The following is an 18,291-nucleotide window of genomic DNA, read 5'->3' as shown; positions in this document are numbered from 1 at the left end:
TAGTTATACCCACACTGTGCCCCCTTCACAGTAGTTATGGCCACATTGTTCCCCATCACAGGAGTTATGCCCACATTGTGCCCCTTTCACAGTAGTTATGTGTCCATCTTGTGCCCCCTTCACAGAAGTTAAGCCCACATTGTGCCCCTTTCACAGTAGTTATGTGCCCACCTTGTGCCCCCTTCACAGTAGTTATGCCCATATTGTGTCCTCTTCACAGTAGCTATGCCCAGATGTGCCCCTTCACAGTAGTTATGCCCATATTGTGTCCTCTTCACAGTAGTTATGTCCAGATGTGCCCCTTCCCTGTAGTTATGTGCCCACCTTGTGCCCCTTTCATTAATGCCTCCCCCGTTCTTAATAAAGTAAAAAAAAAAAAATACTCACCTGGTTTCACCGATAATCGGGCACATCCTGCAGTCCTCAGCGGGCATGACTCGTCACACATGGCGCTGCTGGGCTGATTCCCAGGCTGGCACACTCCTCCTACACAGCCTAGCAGTGCGGTGTGTGACCGCATTGGGGAAGGCAGCGGGAAGGCAGCGGCTGAGATGACTGGTGAAGCCGGAGCGGATGGCTCTCTGCTTCTCCATTACAGGCAACTGTCTCTGCGTCCTATGGATGCAGAGACAGATGAAAGCGGAACATACCTTAGCTGTTCTGGGACTGCGGGACATCCACCAAAATCCAGGTCAGTCCCGCCGGATCCAGGGCGGTTGGTAGGTAAGCCTACTGATATTGGCAGCTGAAAGACAACAGCAACCTCACCAAAGTGTATGGAGACTGCTACTGTTACTACAAGGGTAGAATTATTATAAACCAGAAGACACAGATACAATCGAGCTTCAGTAAGACGGCGTGTGGATGTTCAAGTTTAAAGGGTTTTCTCCTCCTTGGACAATCCCTTGACCATAAGTTGATCACAAAGTGTCCTTCTGCTGGGACCACCAGTGATCAGATTTTATCTGAGAGGGAACTTGGCAATGTTTTGCTGCAGCGCCACCACAGGAGAAATGAAGCATTACACTATGTCCATTCATATCAATGGGTCGTCTGCGTAAGGCAGGCCAGGACAAGTCCTCCAGGGCAAGAGATGCTCTTCATAACCGCTCTCCATTCTGATCAAGACTCTTGACTGGAGGACAGGACCAGCCAGGCTAGGCCACCTCTCCACAAAGACCCCATAGAAGCTGCATGGGATGCCTCTATTGCATGTGCCCCCTTGTCTGCGCCTGTACCCCCTTAAAATGAACCATTAGATGGTTTCAACTTAGACACATTTGGAACGTGCAGTAATAAACTTTTCCCACCAGTAATCATCTGGTCGGAAGGGAGACCTGGCGCCCATCAGCCTCAATGTCTCTCAGACAGTATAATCCCTTTAAATAAGAGCTGTCTCCTCTCCTGACTGTCTGTTTTAGTAACTACTTCCATTCCACGTGTAATAACAATTCTGGAGCATCTATTTTTAGGATGCTATGTGGTACCATTCCTCTATTATACCCACTAGATGTTTTTTAAATTAATTCCCATCAGTCTGCAATGAAGGTTCAGATGGGCGTTCCCACTTGGGGTTGTGTCCCTGCACAGACTGACATTACCCAATCAGTGCCACCAGTGTCATACTGTACAGGGACGCACACCCCAATTGGTAACACTCAGCTGAACCTTGATTACAAACTGCTAGCAATTCATTCATACACTTTTAGTAAGAGTAACAGAGGAATGACACAACATAGGGTCATAAAAATAGATGCTCCAAAATTGTTATCACATGGGGAATACATTTTCAGCTCTGCTACATCTTGATTTTGCCAGTCACAGATAACAGTGGCAAGAGGGTTAAATGAAGGGGTTGTAGTAGCTTCCATGTGAATTGAGTTACATAAGAGGTCTTATTGAGATTAGATGGGTCCAAAGCATTTTGAGCACCAGGTTTAGTGTTTACTGAAGACTATTTGGTGTTGGTTATGAAATAATTGTTTCCTTTTCCTTCTTCAGGACCTACCCTGGTTGTAGATTCATGGCCAGTGAAGGACCTTAGCTTCCCTGTGACAAGCTGTAAGACAATGTTTTGTCTTTCCTCCAGCCTTGGAGACTTCTTGTCGAAAAGATCGAGGCTCCAAGGTCCCAACCAGCTCCGAACACAAAGACCTTCAAGAACGTTCCCGTTTCATGTGGTTCCTTGGTGCTTTCTATTAGGATTACTCATGATGCCATTGGGCGTGCAGAGTATAAACTTTACCGTTGGCATCGTTGGCCCTTGGAAATGTGACCCACTCTTCTCTAAAGCCTTGCCAGAATTGGCTGCCCATTTGGCAGTCATCAAGATCAACAATGACTCATCACTCGAATTGACCCATAAACTGGATTACAGAATTCTGGACGAAAATTGTGAAACTTCGAAAGCTTTAGTGGACTTTGCAGGTTTCCACCAACTTTCTTCGGCATTTATAGGCCCACAGAACCCTGGGTATTGTGATTCCGCCTCACTTTTAGGCAAAAATTGGAACAAAGGCATATTCTCCTGGGCTTGTGTCAACCATGACCTGGATAATAAAATTAGTTTTCCAACCTTTGCCAGAACCATGCCAACGCCAACCAAAGTTCTCTTTCACTTTATGAAGTATTTTAGATGGGCGCATGTTGGGGTGGTGTCATCAAATGAGGATATTTGGGTGGACACTGCTCGGAAAGTGGCTGGCGCTCTGAGGAACTATGGTCTTCCCATTGGTATTGTGACCAACATGGGCAACGGGGAGAAAGGTATCAATAATACATTGCAAGCGATAAAGGAAATACATGATCTCCGAGGTAAGAAGAAAAGTAGAGGCGCTTAGATGTAGATCATGTAGATATCATGTAGATATTTTCTCAGGCTGGTTCCACATGGCCTTAACATGGCCTACATTTCAATGCCTATTTTATGACCACACCAGCCAGACCTCACCTCCTGTGGTTGTACTTTGGTCTTCATGGAACCCTATTATGATCCACAGGGCTGTGATGGCTAACCTCCAGCACTCCAGCTGTGGTAAAACTACAACTCCCAAGATGTTCACTTGCTTGGCTGTTCTCAGAACTTCACAGAAATGAATGGAGCATGCTGGTAGTCGTAGTTTCACCACAGCTGGAGTGCCGGAGGTTAGCCATCACAGGGATAGGCCATAAATGTCTGATAGATGTAGATCCCACCTGATTTCCATACCTCCCAATGAGGCAGCCACTGGCCACCGAATCCGGGCAGAGAATTCACTGCCAACATATATTTCACCTGACTTACCAGGTGGGACGGGGTTGGGACATCATTTTGGAGGTAGGGGTGTGTCCGAGAAGTGATTTTTTTATTAATGATATGTTTTGAGGAACCTTTAGTGCCTCCCTGACAACAGATGTTGTCAGAAACATGGTGGATTTCAGAGGCACACTGCCTCCTCCTCAAACAGCTGATTGGTGGGGGTCTCAAGTGTCGGACCCCCACCAATCAGATATTGATGACCTGAGGATAGGTCATTAATATAAAAACCCTGCACAACCCCTTTAAATAACTTTTTAGAAAATAAAAAACACAACAGTTGTCTGGGTCCACATCCGATCTGCATTTTTTGTGGATCACACCCACATTTCTATGGGGCATCAAAAAATGCAGACAGCACACGCATACTTGCCAAGTGTCCTGAATTTGCCAGGACAATCCCTGATTTTCAGAGACAGTCCCGTCAAATTGGTGCTGTCCTGGGCCAAAAATGGACGAGGCTAACAAAATCCTGCCCATAAGTGAGTGTCTCCTGGCGGGTTCAGGGTGTTCCCTGGGCGAGGCTTATATGCCTCGATTTTACCAACTGCAATGTTGTTAAGTATCCATATGAATGTCCTCCGTGTGACCATTCTGCAAATTATCGAACATGTCCTATTCTTGTCCGTTTTGCGGACAGGAATAGGCAGTTCTATTAGGAAAGTGCGGGATGCACACGGCCGGAATCCGTATTTTGCAGATCCGTGGTTTGCGGACCGCAAAATAAAGGGGTTATCCAGGAAATGGTAATGATGACCTATCCTCAGGATAGGTCATCATTATCCCAGTGGCGGGGGTCTGAGTCCTGGCACCCTCGCCAGTCAGCTCTTCCAAGGAGCCACCACGCACTCCGGAGATCTGGTGAGCGCTGTGGGCTCCTCGCAGCTTTACAAGCACAGCGCCGTACATTGTATAGTGGCTGTGCTTGGTATTGCAGCTCAGCCCTCGGCTATATTCGGCGCTCCCATAGGAATGAATGGAGGGTGCCTCGGATGCACGGTGCACCCTCTAGGACTTTGAAGGCGCTGTTTTAGTGATATGCCCCCCCCCAATGTCTGAGATGGGAATACCCCTTTAAGAAGTACTGAAAAAGGAAAATCTAACAAATGGTCATAAATGTTGATGCACATCTCATCCAATTACTTGTGACAGTCGGGATCACATTGTAGACAGTTAAAGAACACTGGTCATCAGGGTCAACCCTATTAAACCAAATACACTGCCCGTTAGGGTTGATCCCGCTGTTTAAAATGATACCTTTTTTAGTGAAAATCGCTTATGGGGGTTTCCCCCCAAAAAACTTTTATCCTTTATGCAGTTGAGGACTTCAGTGCACCTCAGTTTTCCAGTGCTGGCCACACCCCCAGTGCACTGAAGCTCTCATTTGCATGAAGAATAGAAGTATTTTTTCTTGGGAACGCCACAGCTAATTTTCACAATAGTGCTTCCGTGGTATTCCGTTCCGTGCTTCAATTCTGCAAAAATATAGAACTTGTTCTGTCTTTTTGCGGAACGGACGGATCGCGGACCCCGTTCAAGTTAATGGGTCTGCGATCTACATGCGGTTGCCCCACGGTCGATGCCCGTGCATTGCAGCATGGGCACGGGAGCCCTTACGTTCGGGTGAATGAGCCCTAACTGAAAGGAATCTTGTCCTGATAATCAGTTCATTATCACATTCCAAGGTCCATAATGTTTTTATTTTACAGTTGTCGGAAGGGTCATGTGTTATGGGGGAGATTTGCAGTTGAGTAATGGGGGGGGGGGGGACGAGGGTCAAATTGAGTTATGGGGGGGGGGAACGAGGGTCAAAGAGAGAGCCTTCTGCTTTAGACTATGACATCTAAAGGGTTAAACAGCCAGGATTGGAGGTTTCTCCGATCCTGGCTGTCAGAGTAAGAGCCGGAACATTAAATCAGCTCCATCCGCCCAGTAAATCAGTGGGTCAATAAAAAAGGTCCTGTGACACCAACAAGGCTAGTGTCATTCCCCTGTAGTCAGGACGTATCCAGTGGACATGATCCGACCTTCCCATATGGTCCTAATCATTAGACCCGACCTTATAGATTTAGGATTTTTTATTTTTTGGGGGAATTTGCTGAACGTTTGAGAACTTTTGAGTGAAAACATCGAAGCGATGAAACGTAACCTTTGGCAGGAAAATGTTTGTTTTCTTTCACCAAACCGTAAATGTCGTGTCTCTTACATCTGACAGAAGTGTTTCCCTGTGGGATCAAAAAAGGGCTAAAAACAATATAGAAAAGCAGATGAAAGAATGCAAATGTGTAAATATTCTGTGCAGTGGGAAAAAAACTGAAATGTGTCAGGAAGATGTCAGGCGGCTGTCAGAAAGTCAGATCCATATCCCAGATAGAATCCTGCATATACACAATATTAACGTTGTAATAATGTATAATACAACAGCGCAAAAGTGAATAATTGCATTTAACCCCTTAAAGGGGTTATCCAATGTTATAAACAGCCCCCTCATGTGCCGGGCCCCTGACACGAAATATACTTACCCCGCACCCGGTGCCGCTCCTGGTCCCCGCACCGGCACTGCTGCTCCTCCCCGTGCGCGGATGAAAACATCCAGTGTTGGGGGGGAGTAGCCAATGGCAGGTGGAGAAGGGGACGAACCTCCCTGGCATCGAGGCTGACGCTACAGAGGCTCGTCCCCGCCTGCCATTGGCTGCTTCCCCCCCAACACTGGATGTTTTCATCCGTGTACAGGGAGAAGCAGCAGTGGCGGTGCGGGGACCAGGAGCGGCACCGGGTGCGGGGTAAGTATATTTCGTGTGAGGGGCCCGGCACATGGGGGGGGGCTGTTTATGACATTGGATAGCCCCTTTAAGGACGGGACAATTTTCATTTCAGCTTTTTGTTTTTTTCTCCCTGCATTCCATGAGCCATAACTTTTTTACTTTTCCATTCACATAACCACATGGTTTGTTTTTTGCAGAACAAATTGTATATTGTAATGGCACCATTTGTTGTATTGAAAAACGATATAAAAGATTCTTTGTGAGGTAAAATTGAAATAAAAACAAAAAACACTTTCCCGCCATTATCCTTCAGGTTTTGTTTTTACAGCATTCACTGGTCACTAAAAGTGACATGATGTCCTTACTCTGCGGGTCATTACGATTATAGCGATATCAGGTGTATACAGTTTTTAAGAAGTTTTAAATTCTTTAAAAAAACTATTTCTTTGCATCCTCACATTCACACAGCCATAACTTTTTCACATTTCCATCTACTGAGCTGGGTTCAGGCTTGTTTTGTGCACAGTGAGCTGTAGTTACTGTATTTTGATCACTTTCTATACATTTTTTGTGGAGGAAAGAAGGTGACCAAAAATGGCAAATTTCACATTTTAATTTTTTTCTGTTACAGTTTTCACCACATGATAAATATTTTTATATTACAATAGTTTTAAAATTTTCAGATTTGGTGATACCAATGATGTTTATTGTGTATGTTTATATATAACGACTACTAGGATGGAAGATTAGTTCGGCCATTTTCCACCCACTCCCATCTTCCCCATTAATAAACACACAGAGACCTCATTTTGGTGTAAAGGCCGTAGCGGACCATTTATTAGCAGAACAACATTTCTTTACATAACTTGCATATATCATAATAATGGCAAAAACCTTCCATCTGCATAACCCCCTGATAATGAGGGATCCTGGAAAGCAACCCCATCATTTTGATCCAGTTGTAGTTTCACCTTACACTTGGCCGCACTCACTGACCCAAGGGCACCAAACATAAACATCATGCCCCTGCAGGCCTTCTAGCCCAAACAGGAGCCCCCAGCCTTCAACTCACCAAACCTCCAAAGATACACGCCCCAAAGAGTCATGCAAATATTCCAAATAGTTTTGCCTCCCAGAATCCCCTTTTTACCTGCCACAAAGGAACATCGGTGACACCTCACCTATGTTCATCGTGCCACACACAAGCTGCTGTCTCCAGCCCTTCTTGCAACCCCAATGCCCACAGATCTATCCCCACCTCGTTCAGATGGACACCATATGCCCGTAAAAACTGTGTAGACGCCTCCTCCAATTCCCTATGGTGCACAACACACCCTCCTTGCCACCGTACAAATCGTCCTACCTCCTTGTTCAACTTCACCCTAGCTTTGTTGATATGATCCACTGATCTAGCCAACCTCCATGTTCGACGGGCTACCACCTCGGACCAAACTATAATCAGGCCAGCAAACGCCTCCCATAGCCTCAACAAATCCAATTTAATATCCCTTGTGACATCCCTAGAGCGACACCCCCCAAATCGTTACCACCGACATGAAGCACCAAAATGTCTGGGAGTCTATCTAAAGAAACATAGAAACAAAACTCCGGAAGAACCCTACCCCACATAAGGCCCTGTAAACCTATCCAACGAACCTGTACCACCTTGTTTGGAAAACCCAACTGTCTTCCATTCCTCCGAACATCAGCCTGCAAGGCTCCCCAATACACGTAAGAATGACAAAATATCCAGGCCAAACACGATGAGGACCCTGCAACAAAGCAAAGAAGAAAAACATCACACTTAAAGCCATTCCAGTCCCCCCTCCCCCGTGTCACCCAGAGAACCACAACCCGTCTCCACCACCATCACCTCCAAAAGCAAATGAGGGCAAACGTAAGAATGAAAACAGGCCGAGTCCCAACGGCCAATGCGTTTAATTGCTGCATCACCTAAGCCCCACCTGGCTGCCTCTGTAGCCTCCCCAATCCTAAAGGAATGGGAAGCACACTCCCCGTCCGGCAACCCTGCCACAGTCAAGCCCTTTTGAAAAACAGCTATAAACTGAAAACGGGAGAGAGTGGAACCATCCTGATGAACTAATAAAGGCTCTGTCCCCTTCGGACGATACTGCAGCAATTCCTCCACACACCGAACCTGACACACCTCACAGCCTACCAACGGGTGTAAATTAATCCGCACCCCCTTTCCTTCTGGGTTAGTCTTCGACCTTCTAAAAAAAAACACTGCAAACCATCAGTCCCAACACGCACATCCCCCTGTAATAAATTCCTTACCCGTTTACAACTGCTAGACACCAGTTCTGAAACCTGAAATGCCCCAAAGAAGGCCAAAGAAAAAGCCGCCCGAAAAAAAACAAGCGTCATACTCTGACCTGCAAACTACCTCCAACATTTTACACACTTTCTGTAACACCGAAAAGGGGGCAGGCCGCCAAGTGTCCCTAGCGGGCGCACCCCGCCTGTAGCCCCTCAACGCTTGGTGCACCAAAAACCCTTTGGATACATCCACCAACCCCCGTAAACGCAACTAAAAAGCAACCACTGTGACCTTCTTGAACACCGTTGAAAACGAGGCACTGCTCTCAAAGGATAACCCCACTAAATAAACCAATAACGTTTGAAAATCATCCGCCAAAACGCATCCCCCACCTGATCTATCAGCTTTTCCCACTGAGACCAAACTGATGTATAAGCTGACCACATACTGCTACTGACAGCTCGCCGAATCAAGGATGCTGACACGCCAAGGCCACGCTCTAGAACCACTGGGGCAAGGCAACCCATTCTCTTCCGCTCCTGGCACCAGTCGACGAAAACGATCCCACTGAAAACGAGAAAGAGAATCCGCCACTGAATTATCAACCCCAGACACATGCACCGCTACAAAACATGAATTCAACTCAAACCCCCAAAGAACCAGCTGCCGCAGCAATCGCCACAGCGGCAGCAAACAAGCTGTTTGCGTATTTATAGCTTGCACCACCCCTAGATTATCACAACAGAACTGCACCCTTTTGTTACGTAACAGGTTCCCACACAACTCAGTCGCTAATACAATCGGAAATAACTCCAACAGCGCCAAATTGGTTAAGAAACCCGCCATACCGCCAATCCTCAGGCCAAGGACTGGTACTCCACTGCCCAGGCAAAAGACCCCATAACCACAAGCCCCTGACGCATCAGTATAAAGCTCCAAATCAAAACTTGATAACAGCGCCTCCATCCAAACTGAACGCCCATTAAACTCGCCCCAAAAACGATCCCACACTGCCAAATCCTTCCGTCCTTGCGCTGTCAATTTCACATAATGAGACGGTGCTGTCACCCCTGCCGTCGCTAAAGCCAACTGTCTACAAAAAACCCGACCCATCTGCAAAATACGGCAAGCAAAGTTTAGCTTACCCAAAACTGACTGAATCCTTCGAAGCTGAGAACCTTCTTAGCCCGTGATAACAAAGCCACCTCCGCATGCAAATCTGACACTTTGTCATCAGGTAACTGACATTCCATCCTCACAGTATTGATAACGATCCCTAAGAACTTGACCGACGTGGAAGGTCCCTCCGTTTTATCAGGAGCCAACGGAACTCCAAATGATGCTGCCGCCTCTTCAATAGTGTGTAACAAAGTGGAACACACCCGCGAACCCGCCAGGCCCAAGAACAGGAAATCATCTAGATAATGCAATATGGAATTCCATCCTGACTCCTGTTTCACTACCCACTCCAAAAAGGAACTGAATGTCTCAAACAGGGAGCAAGAGATTGCACATCTCATAGGCAGACAACAGTCCACATAAAATTGACCCTCCCAATGAAAACTCAACAGATGAAAACTACTTGGATGAATCGGCAACAAACGAAATGCTGCTTCAATATCTGTTTTCGCTAAAAGTGCCCCAAAACGCCGAACCCAACTCACCGATACATCAAAAGACGTGTACGAAACCGAACATAACTCTCGCTCAATCCCATCATTAACCGAACTCCCAGCAGGATACAAAAGGTGGTGAATGAGCTGGAACTTGTTTGGTTCTCTTTTAGGAACCAAACCAAGGGGTGACACCATCAACCCTGGCAAAGGAGGCACCGAGAACGGCCCAGCAATGCGGCCCGCTCTCAATTCTTTCTCTATCTTTTGCTTCACTACATCGGGCCGGGTCAATGCTGAAACCAAATTCCTCACTATCACCTTGGAACCAACTGACTTGCACGGAAATCGAAACCCCTCCGCAAGACCCGAACACAACAGTTCAGCCCCCTCCCTATTTGGATACATCTCTAGGAATGGCAACATCGTGTCCACCTTCACCGGTGTCATTCCTCTTCTGCAAAGCCTCAAAACCCCTTCCCCTACCTCTCTTGAAACAACGGGACAAACTGTGCACGCCCCCACATCTGGAGCATTCATGCTTGAATCGGCAATCAGAAAGGAACTTACAGAACCCTTCGTTGTATTGCCAGCAACACCCTTTCCTACCACCCGCTGATGAGGCCGAGGTTCCTCCGGCCCCCCCACCAAAGGGCAGCGTCCCTGCCCTTGGAGCCGCCATCAAACGCACCCAAAGACTAATGTCTTTGTGATCCCATCTGATACTGGGCCGCACCGCCTTCGCTGACGGAACTGTTCGTCATACCTGGGCCAAGCTACTCCCCCATACACTTGTAAGCCTCACCAATGGCGTCCATATAACAAAACAACGCCGAACAATGTTCCGGGAACTTCTCCCCCACTACACTAGCCAGAATCGCAAAAGCCTGCAGCCAATTCATGAACGTACGCGGTATCAATCGGTTTTCTTGCTCTCATCTGGTTTTACCCTGTCTAGATTAAACTTCTCCAGAGGAAGCAACAAGAAAATTTCGACATATTCGCCCTTCAAAATCTTCTCCCTGACCTTCTGCTTCAAATGTGCCCCTAGGGGCCCCTCAAAGCACACACACACTTCCCCTTTTGCTGTGTCCGCCAACCTTATGTCCTCAACCACTGCAACCTTTCTACTACTCCCTACCGCCACACCAGAAGGCCCGGCCACCTCAGCCCCATCACCAGAGAAACCCCTGAATTAGACCCAATGCGTGACACCAACCCCAACAACAACTCCTGCGCCATCCCTCCAGAACTCTCAACCCCCGCTAGTCCTGTACTGCTCCCCCTTAACTCCCCCCGAACATCCCCTCGCTGTACCCCTGACATCCACTCACCAGGCCGTCCCTGAGAGGACCTCTCAGTGGCCGCTGGAACCTGCAACAAAGATCTTTCTTGGATCATCAGCGTAGATGTATCCGCAGGAACAGGACAGGTGCATGACGTCGCCATGTCGTCCAACCTCTCCTGGGTCACCCATGCGTCTCGACTCCATTCTCCTCCTTCGATGGACCTAACTGCTGGAGACCCCCCCCCTGCGATCCTGAAGGGGCAGGGCCAGAAGCATCATCCATGGCAGGACCAAACCCTCCCTCCTCTGAGAGCAAATCACCAGCACCATGAGAGCAGACCTGGTGTATAGCTGCCCCATTGCTCCGGCCCTGTGTATTTCTCTCAGCCGACTGGCTCCTCAAATCAGCCGGCTCCCTGTCATCTCCAGCCGTCATACTAGGCAGAGGGTGAGGAGCTTCCCCTGCTGCACAGCCTCCAGCTCCTGCAGAAAGCTGCCGGCCCCCAGCACCAGGCCGCAGTGCTCTACTCTTCTCCCTGCTCAAGCTGTCACGATGGCCCCCGCCATCAGGCCGCTCCCCTGCTTGCTGAGGGACCTGCCTGATAACAGTTACCCCCGGCTCCGCCAACAGATAAGCCTTGCCCTGAGGCTCGCCCCCTGCTCTTTATCTCCTGCTGGGGGGACGCCGCCGACTGTACTAACCCCTCCTGCTGCCTGGGAGAGCCGGACTGGGGACACCCCTGCCCCTCTCCCGCTGGTCCCCGCTGCTGCACCAGAGTCCTCCCGCTGCGGCGGTGGCCAGATGCAGAACCCGCCGCCCACTGCAATGGAGGAAAATGAAAAGTTTGCAGAGCAGCACAAATGGACCTCTCTATCAAACCAGGAATGCAACAGCCGCGATAGGACCACAGATCCACAGCAGTCCCAAGAACAGCGGAAAATAGCAAACAAGGATCACAGCAGTATGTGCTGTGATCCTTGTTTGCTATTTTCCACTGCAATGGAGGGTCCCTGCTGGGGCTCTGTAAACGGCGCTGAACCTCATCTCAGGGCTCAAACGCGCCGGAGGGCAGAGACCTTTGGGTGATTGCCGTAACTGGAACATCCACAGGTGACCCCACTGGCCCATATATAGCAGCCTGAAGGGACTGCTGCAACCACTCTGCTCCATGCTGCACCGCCGTGGCCCTGACCGCTGCCATAAGCTCCTCCAAATCAGCCATGCTACCAACTTCAAACCTTTCTCCCGTGCAAGTGACTGACCCCACCCTTAACTTACTTTAAATACTGCCCGCCTAACCTCAACTGCCCCACCAATCCCTATCTATGTCTTTTTTTTATTATTATTATTTTAACCCCTTACAGGCCTACCACTTCCCCCTAAGTCAAGCCGCCATTCCACTACGGCGGTGCCCCTCTCCATCGCTCTTTCATCTGGTAAAAGGGGGGCGATTGAATGTTTAATATTTGTCTTTTTTATATTTTGAAAAACATTTTCACAGTAATTTTTAGTCCCCTTAGGGGACTTGAACATGCAATCTTCTGATCGCCTGTACCATAGACTGAAACAGAATAGTACTGCAGTCAGCGGAATATTGACTGGCTTCCTATTAAGCCCTGACACAGGCAGGGCTTAAAGATAACTAAAGCTGGAATCCTCCCCCCCCCCCCCCCCAAAAAACAAAACAAAAAAAAAACCCCAACAAAAGTGACATAATCTCTTTGTGTCTTTGTTATTTGATCAGATATTACAATTGCAGGCCATGAAAAATACGAAAAGAAAAGCAGTATATTGTTGCCTCAGGCTGCAGCGATGTCTTCTCCCTCTCATTCTCCCCCCATGTGAGCCAGAAAGTAAAGAAGAAGGGGGCTGGGTTTAGTGTGGATAACGTTTGTTTGCAGATGACGCTAGGGAGGCTCATCCCCATCATGTCCCGCTATTGGCTGCCTCCCCACATTCACCGGATATTTTGATCCAAGCGAAGGAGAGATGCAGCGGTGGCTGTGCAGGAACCAGAAGCGATACAGTGCAGGTTTTAGTCCCCTAGAGGGACTTAAAAAAATTGAGCAATAAAAATGGGAGTAAAAAGTATTTGAAATAAATGTATAAAAAAGTCAAAACATACTCCATAAAAAAAAATAAAAAAAATATTGGTATTGCGGAATCTGAAAATATTTTCTCTCCCACATAGTGAATGCCAAACAAGCCTATTGCCAGAATAAATTTTTTTCGTTCACCTCACCAATATAAATTTTTTAAGTAATCAAACCCAACGAAAACTATATAAACTTCGTATCGCCATCATGATACTGACCCGCAGGATAAAGTTATCTTCACATTTTTACAGCACAATAAACACCATAAAATGAAATCAATGTCCGAATTCCGTTTCCACACCACAAATAATTTTTTCACAGTTTCTCAACACATAATACGTGTCGGACACTACTCACCCCAGCATAAACGAGCCTTCATATAACTATGCAATAAAAAAATAAAAAGGTGAGGGCTCATGGAAAACGGTGAGAAAAAAAACAGAAAGAAAAATGGCTATGACGGGAATGGGTTAATGCTACATAACTGGTATTCTGTACCTCCGGTGTTCTTAATTCTCCAGTGAGAACCAATCCATAATCTTATATGCAAGGTAAAGGGGGGGGCACCTTTTTTCAGCTTACCTTATATTTTACTTGCAATACCAAGCCTCACCACTTGGCGCGCTGTTAAGAAAAAGCATATCTATGACTAATAAATATTGTGTTTTTTCTGCTATGGGTACTTTAAAGCACCACCTAGTGGTAGAAGTATATAGTGCAGGCAAGTTCCATTTTCTGGCACACAGCACAAATTTCACAAAATGGGAGAGACCTACTAAGCAAAATTCATCAGAATTGTGTTAAAAATTGTTACATGATGGAACAGATATCTGTTTATAATGAGGTTGTTATATAGTTAACTCTTTCCTCCTCTTTTTAGTCATCATCATGTGCATGCATTCAGTGCTGGTGGGAGGGGAAGAACAAGCCACCTTTCTAATAAAAGCCCATGAGATGGGACTTACGGACGGAAGATACGTCTTTGTGCCCTACGACACTTTACTCTACAGCCTTCCCTATAAAAACAACTCGTACGCAATCTTTGATAGTAACAGTAAACTGCAGGAAGCCTATGACGCGGTGCTCACCATCACCATGAACTACGAAGAGAAGTCGTTCTATGAGGTCTTCGCGGAATACAAGATGAAAGGAGAAATAAGCACCACCCTGGAGCCACAGCAAGTAAGTGATACTAAGGCTGCACTGCCACCAATGGGAAAGTCACTGGGTGGCAGTGCACAAGACAAGACCCCAAGATCTTATTAGGCTTGACAGCAGCTGCCTGACATTGGCTTCCACAGTTGAGTTAAAGCCCTTTACCGTTTCAGTTTTACCCAGTATTTTCCAGTTATAGGATGTACTGGTTATGTACTTTTTCTATACAAGCACAGTGCACCCCTATCCCTGCACCAGCACAGTACACCCCTATCCCTGCACCAGCACAGTGCACCCCTATCTCTGCACCAGCACACTGCCCCCTATCTCTGCACCAGCACAGTACACCCCTATCCCTGCACCAGCACAGTACACCCCTATCTCTGCACCAGCACAGTGCACTCCTATCCCTGAACCAGCACAGTGCACCCCTATCTCTGCACCGGCACAGTGCACCCCTATCTCTGCACCGGCACAGTGCACCCCTATCTCTGCACCGGCACAGTGCACCCCTATCTCTGCACCGGCACAGTGCACCCCTATCTCTGCACCGGCACAGTGCACCCCTATCTCTGCACCGGCACAGTACACCCCTATCCCTGCACAGTACACCCCTATCCCTGCACCAGCACAGTACAACCCCTATCCCTGCACCAGCACAGTACACCCCTATCCCTGCACCAGCACAGTACACCCCTATCTCTGCACCAGCACAGTGCACCCCTATCCCTGCACCAGCACAGTACACCCCTATCTCTGCACCAGCACAGTACACTCCTATCCCTGCACCGGCACAGTGCACCCCTATCCCTGCAACAGCACAGTGCACCCCTATCCCTGCACCAGCACAGTACACCCCTATCCCTGCACCAGCACAGTACACTCCTATCCCTGCACCAGCACAGTGCACTCCTATCCCTGCACCAGCACAGTAAACCTTATCTCTGTACCAGCACAGTACACCTTATCTCTGCACCAGCACAGTACACTCCTATCCCTGCACCAGCACAGTACACTCCTATACCTGCACCAGCACAGTACACCCCTATCCCTGCACCAGCACAGTACACCCCTATCTCTGCACCAGCACAGTACACCCCTATCACTGCACCAGCACAGTACACCCCTATCTCTGCACCAGCACAGTACACCCCTATCTCTGCACCAGCACAGTACACTCCTATCCCTGCACCAGCACAGTACACTCCTATACCTGCACCAGCACAGTACACTCCTATCCCTGCACCAGCACAGTACACTCCTATCCCTGCACCAGCACAGTACACTCCTATCCCTGCACCAGCACAGTACACTCCTATCCCTGCACCAGCACAGTACTCCTTATCTCTGCACCAGCACAGTACACCCCTATCCCTGCACCAGCACAGTGCACCCCTATCCCTGCACCAGCACAGTACACCTTATCTCTGCACCAGCACAGTACACCTTATCTCTGCACCAGCACAGTACACTCCTATCCCTGCACCAGCACAGTACACTCCTTATCTCTGCACCAGCACAGTACACCCCTATACCTGCACCAGCACAGTACACTCCTATACCTGCACCAGCACAGTACACCCCTCTCCCTGCACAGTACACCCCTATCTCTGCACCAGCACAGTACACCCCTATCCCTGCACCAGCACAGTACACCCCTATCCCTGCACCAGCACAGTGCACTCCTTATCTCTGCACCAGCACAGTACACCCCTATCTCTGCACCAGCACAGTACACCCCTATCCCTGCACCAGCACAGTACACTCCTATCCCTGCACCAGCACAGTACACCCCTATCCCTGCACCAGCATAGTACACCCCTATCTCTGCACCAGCACAGTACACCCCTATCCCTGCACCAGCACAGTACACTCCTATCCCTGCACCAGCACAGTACACCCCTATCTCTGCACCAGCAACAGTACACCCCTATCCCTGCACCAGCACAGTACACTCCTATCCCTGCACCAGCACAGTACACTCCTATCCCTGCACCAGCACAGTACACCCCTATCTCTGCACCAGCACAGTACACTCCTATCTCTGCACCAGCACAGTACACCCCTATCTCTGCACCAGCACAGTACACCCCTATCCCTGCACCAGCACAGTACACCCCTATCCCTGCACCAGCACAGTACACCCCTATCGCTGCACCAGCACAGTACACGCCTATCCCTGCACCAGCACAGTACACCCCTATACCTGCACCAGCACAGTACACTCCTATCCCTGCACCAGCACAGTACACCCCTATACCTGCACCAGCACAGTACACTCCTATCCCTGCACCAGCACAGTACACCCCTATACCTGCACCAGCACAGTGCACCCCTATCTCTGCACCGGCACAGTGCACCCCTATCCCTGCACCAGCACAGTACACCCCTATACCTGCACCAGCACAGTACACCCCTATCCCTGCACCAGCACAGTACACTCCTATCTCTGCACCAGCACAGTACACGCCTATCCCTGCACCAGCACAGTACAACCCCTATCCCTGCACCAGCACAGTACACTCCTATCCCTGCACCAGCACAGTGCACCCCTATCCCTGCACCGGCACAGTACACTCCTTATCTCTGCACCAGCACAGTACACCCCTATCTCTGCACCAGCACAGTACACCCCTATCCCTGCACCAGCACAGTACACCCCTATCCCTGCACCAGCACAGTACACTCCTATCCCTGCACCAGCACAGTGCACCCCTATCTCTGCACCAGCACAGTACACCTTATCTCTGCACCAGCACAGTGCACCCCTATCCCTGCACCAGCACAGTACACCCCTATCCCTGAACCAGCATAGTACAACCCCTATCCCTGCACCAGCACAGTACACCCCTATCTCTGCACCAGCACAGTACACCCCTATCCCTGCACCAGCACAGTACACTCCTATCCCTGCACCAGCACAGTACACCCCTATCCCTGAACCAGCATAGTACACTCCTATCCCTGCACCAGCACAGTACACCCCTATCTCTGCACCAGCACAGTACACCCCTATCTCTGCACAGCACAGTACACCCCTATCCCTGCACCAGCACAGTGCACTCCTATCCCTGCACCAGCACAGTACACCCCTATCCCTGCACCAGCATAGTACACTCCTATCCCTGCACCAGCACAGTACACCCCTATCTCTGCACCAGCACAGTACACCCCTATCCCTGCACCAGCACAGTACACCCCTATCCCTGCACCAGCACAGTACACCCCTATCTCTGCACCAGCACAGTACACTCCTATCCCTGCACCAGCACAGTGCACTCCTATCTCTGCACCAGCACAGTACACCCCTATCCCTGCACCAGCACAGTGCACCCCTTATCTCTTCACCAGCACAGTACACCCCTATCTCTGCACCAGCACAGTACACCCCTATCTCTGCACCAGCACAGTACACCCCTATCCCTGCACCAGCACAGTGCACTCCTATCTCTGCACCAGCACAGTACACCCCTATCCCTGCACCAGCACAGTGCACCCCTTATCTCTTCACCAGCACAGTACACTCCTATACCTGCACCAGCACAGTACACCCCTATCCCTGCACCAGCACAGTACACCCCTATCCCTGCACCAGCACAGTACACTCCTATCCCTGCACCAGCACAGTACACTCCTATCCCTGCACCAGCACAGTGCACCCCTATCCCTGCACCAGCACAGTACACTCCTATACCTGCACCAGCACAGTACACCCCTATCCCTGCACCAGCACAGTACACTCCTATACCTGCACCAGCACAGTACACCTTATCTCTGCACCAGCACAGTGCACCCCT

General features: G+C 49.1%; 1 protein-coding gene across 1 annotated transcript in view; it reads left to right on the top strand.

Moving 5' to 3' along the window:
• The first annotated feature begins 573 nt into the window (after window positions 1–573).
• Window positions 574–18,291, top strand: part of LOC122931345 (retinal guanylyl cyclase 2-like) — a 77,209-nt gene continuing 59,491 nt past the window's right edge. Inside the window, exons 1-3 of the mRNA XM_044285411.1 lie at window positions 574–691; window positions 2,002–2,814; window positions 14,220–14,521. Coding sequence (XP_044141346.1) covers window positions 574–691; window positions 2,002–2,814; window positions 14,220–14,521 — 1,233 coding nt within the window. The remainder of the gene's footprint in view (window positions 692–2,001; window positions 2,815–14,219; window positions 14,522–18,291) is intronic.

This window comes from Bufo gargarizans, chromosome 3 (assembly GCF_014858855.1).
Source record: "Bufo gargarizans isolate SCDJY-AF-19 chromosome 3, ASM1485885v1, whole genome shotgun sequence".
Lineage (NCBI taxonomy): Eukaryota > Metazoa > Chordata > Amphibia > Anura > Bufonidae > Bufo > Bufo gargarizans.
The sequence above is the reverse complement of the archived record's forward strand: the minus strand, read 5'-3'. Positions and strand labels throughout refer to the sequence as shown.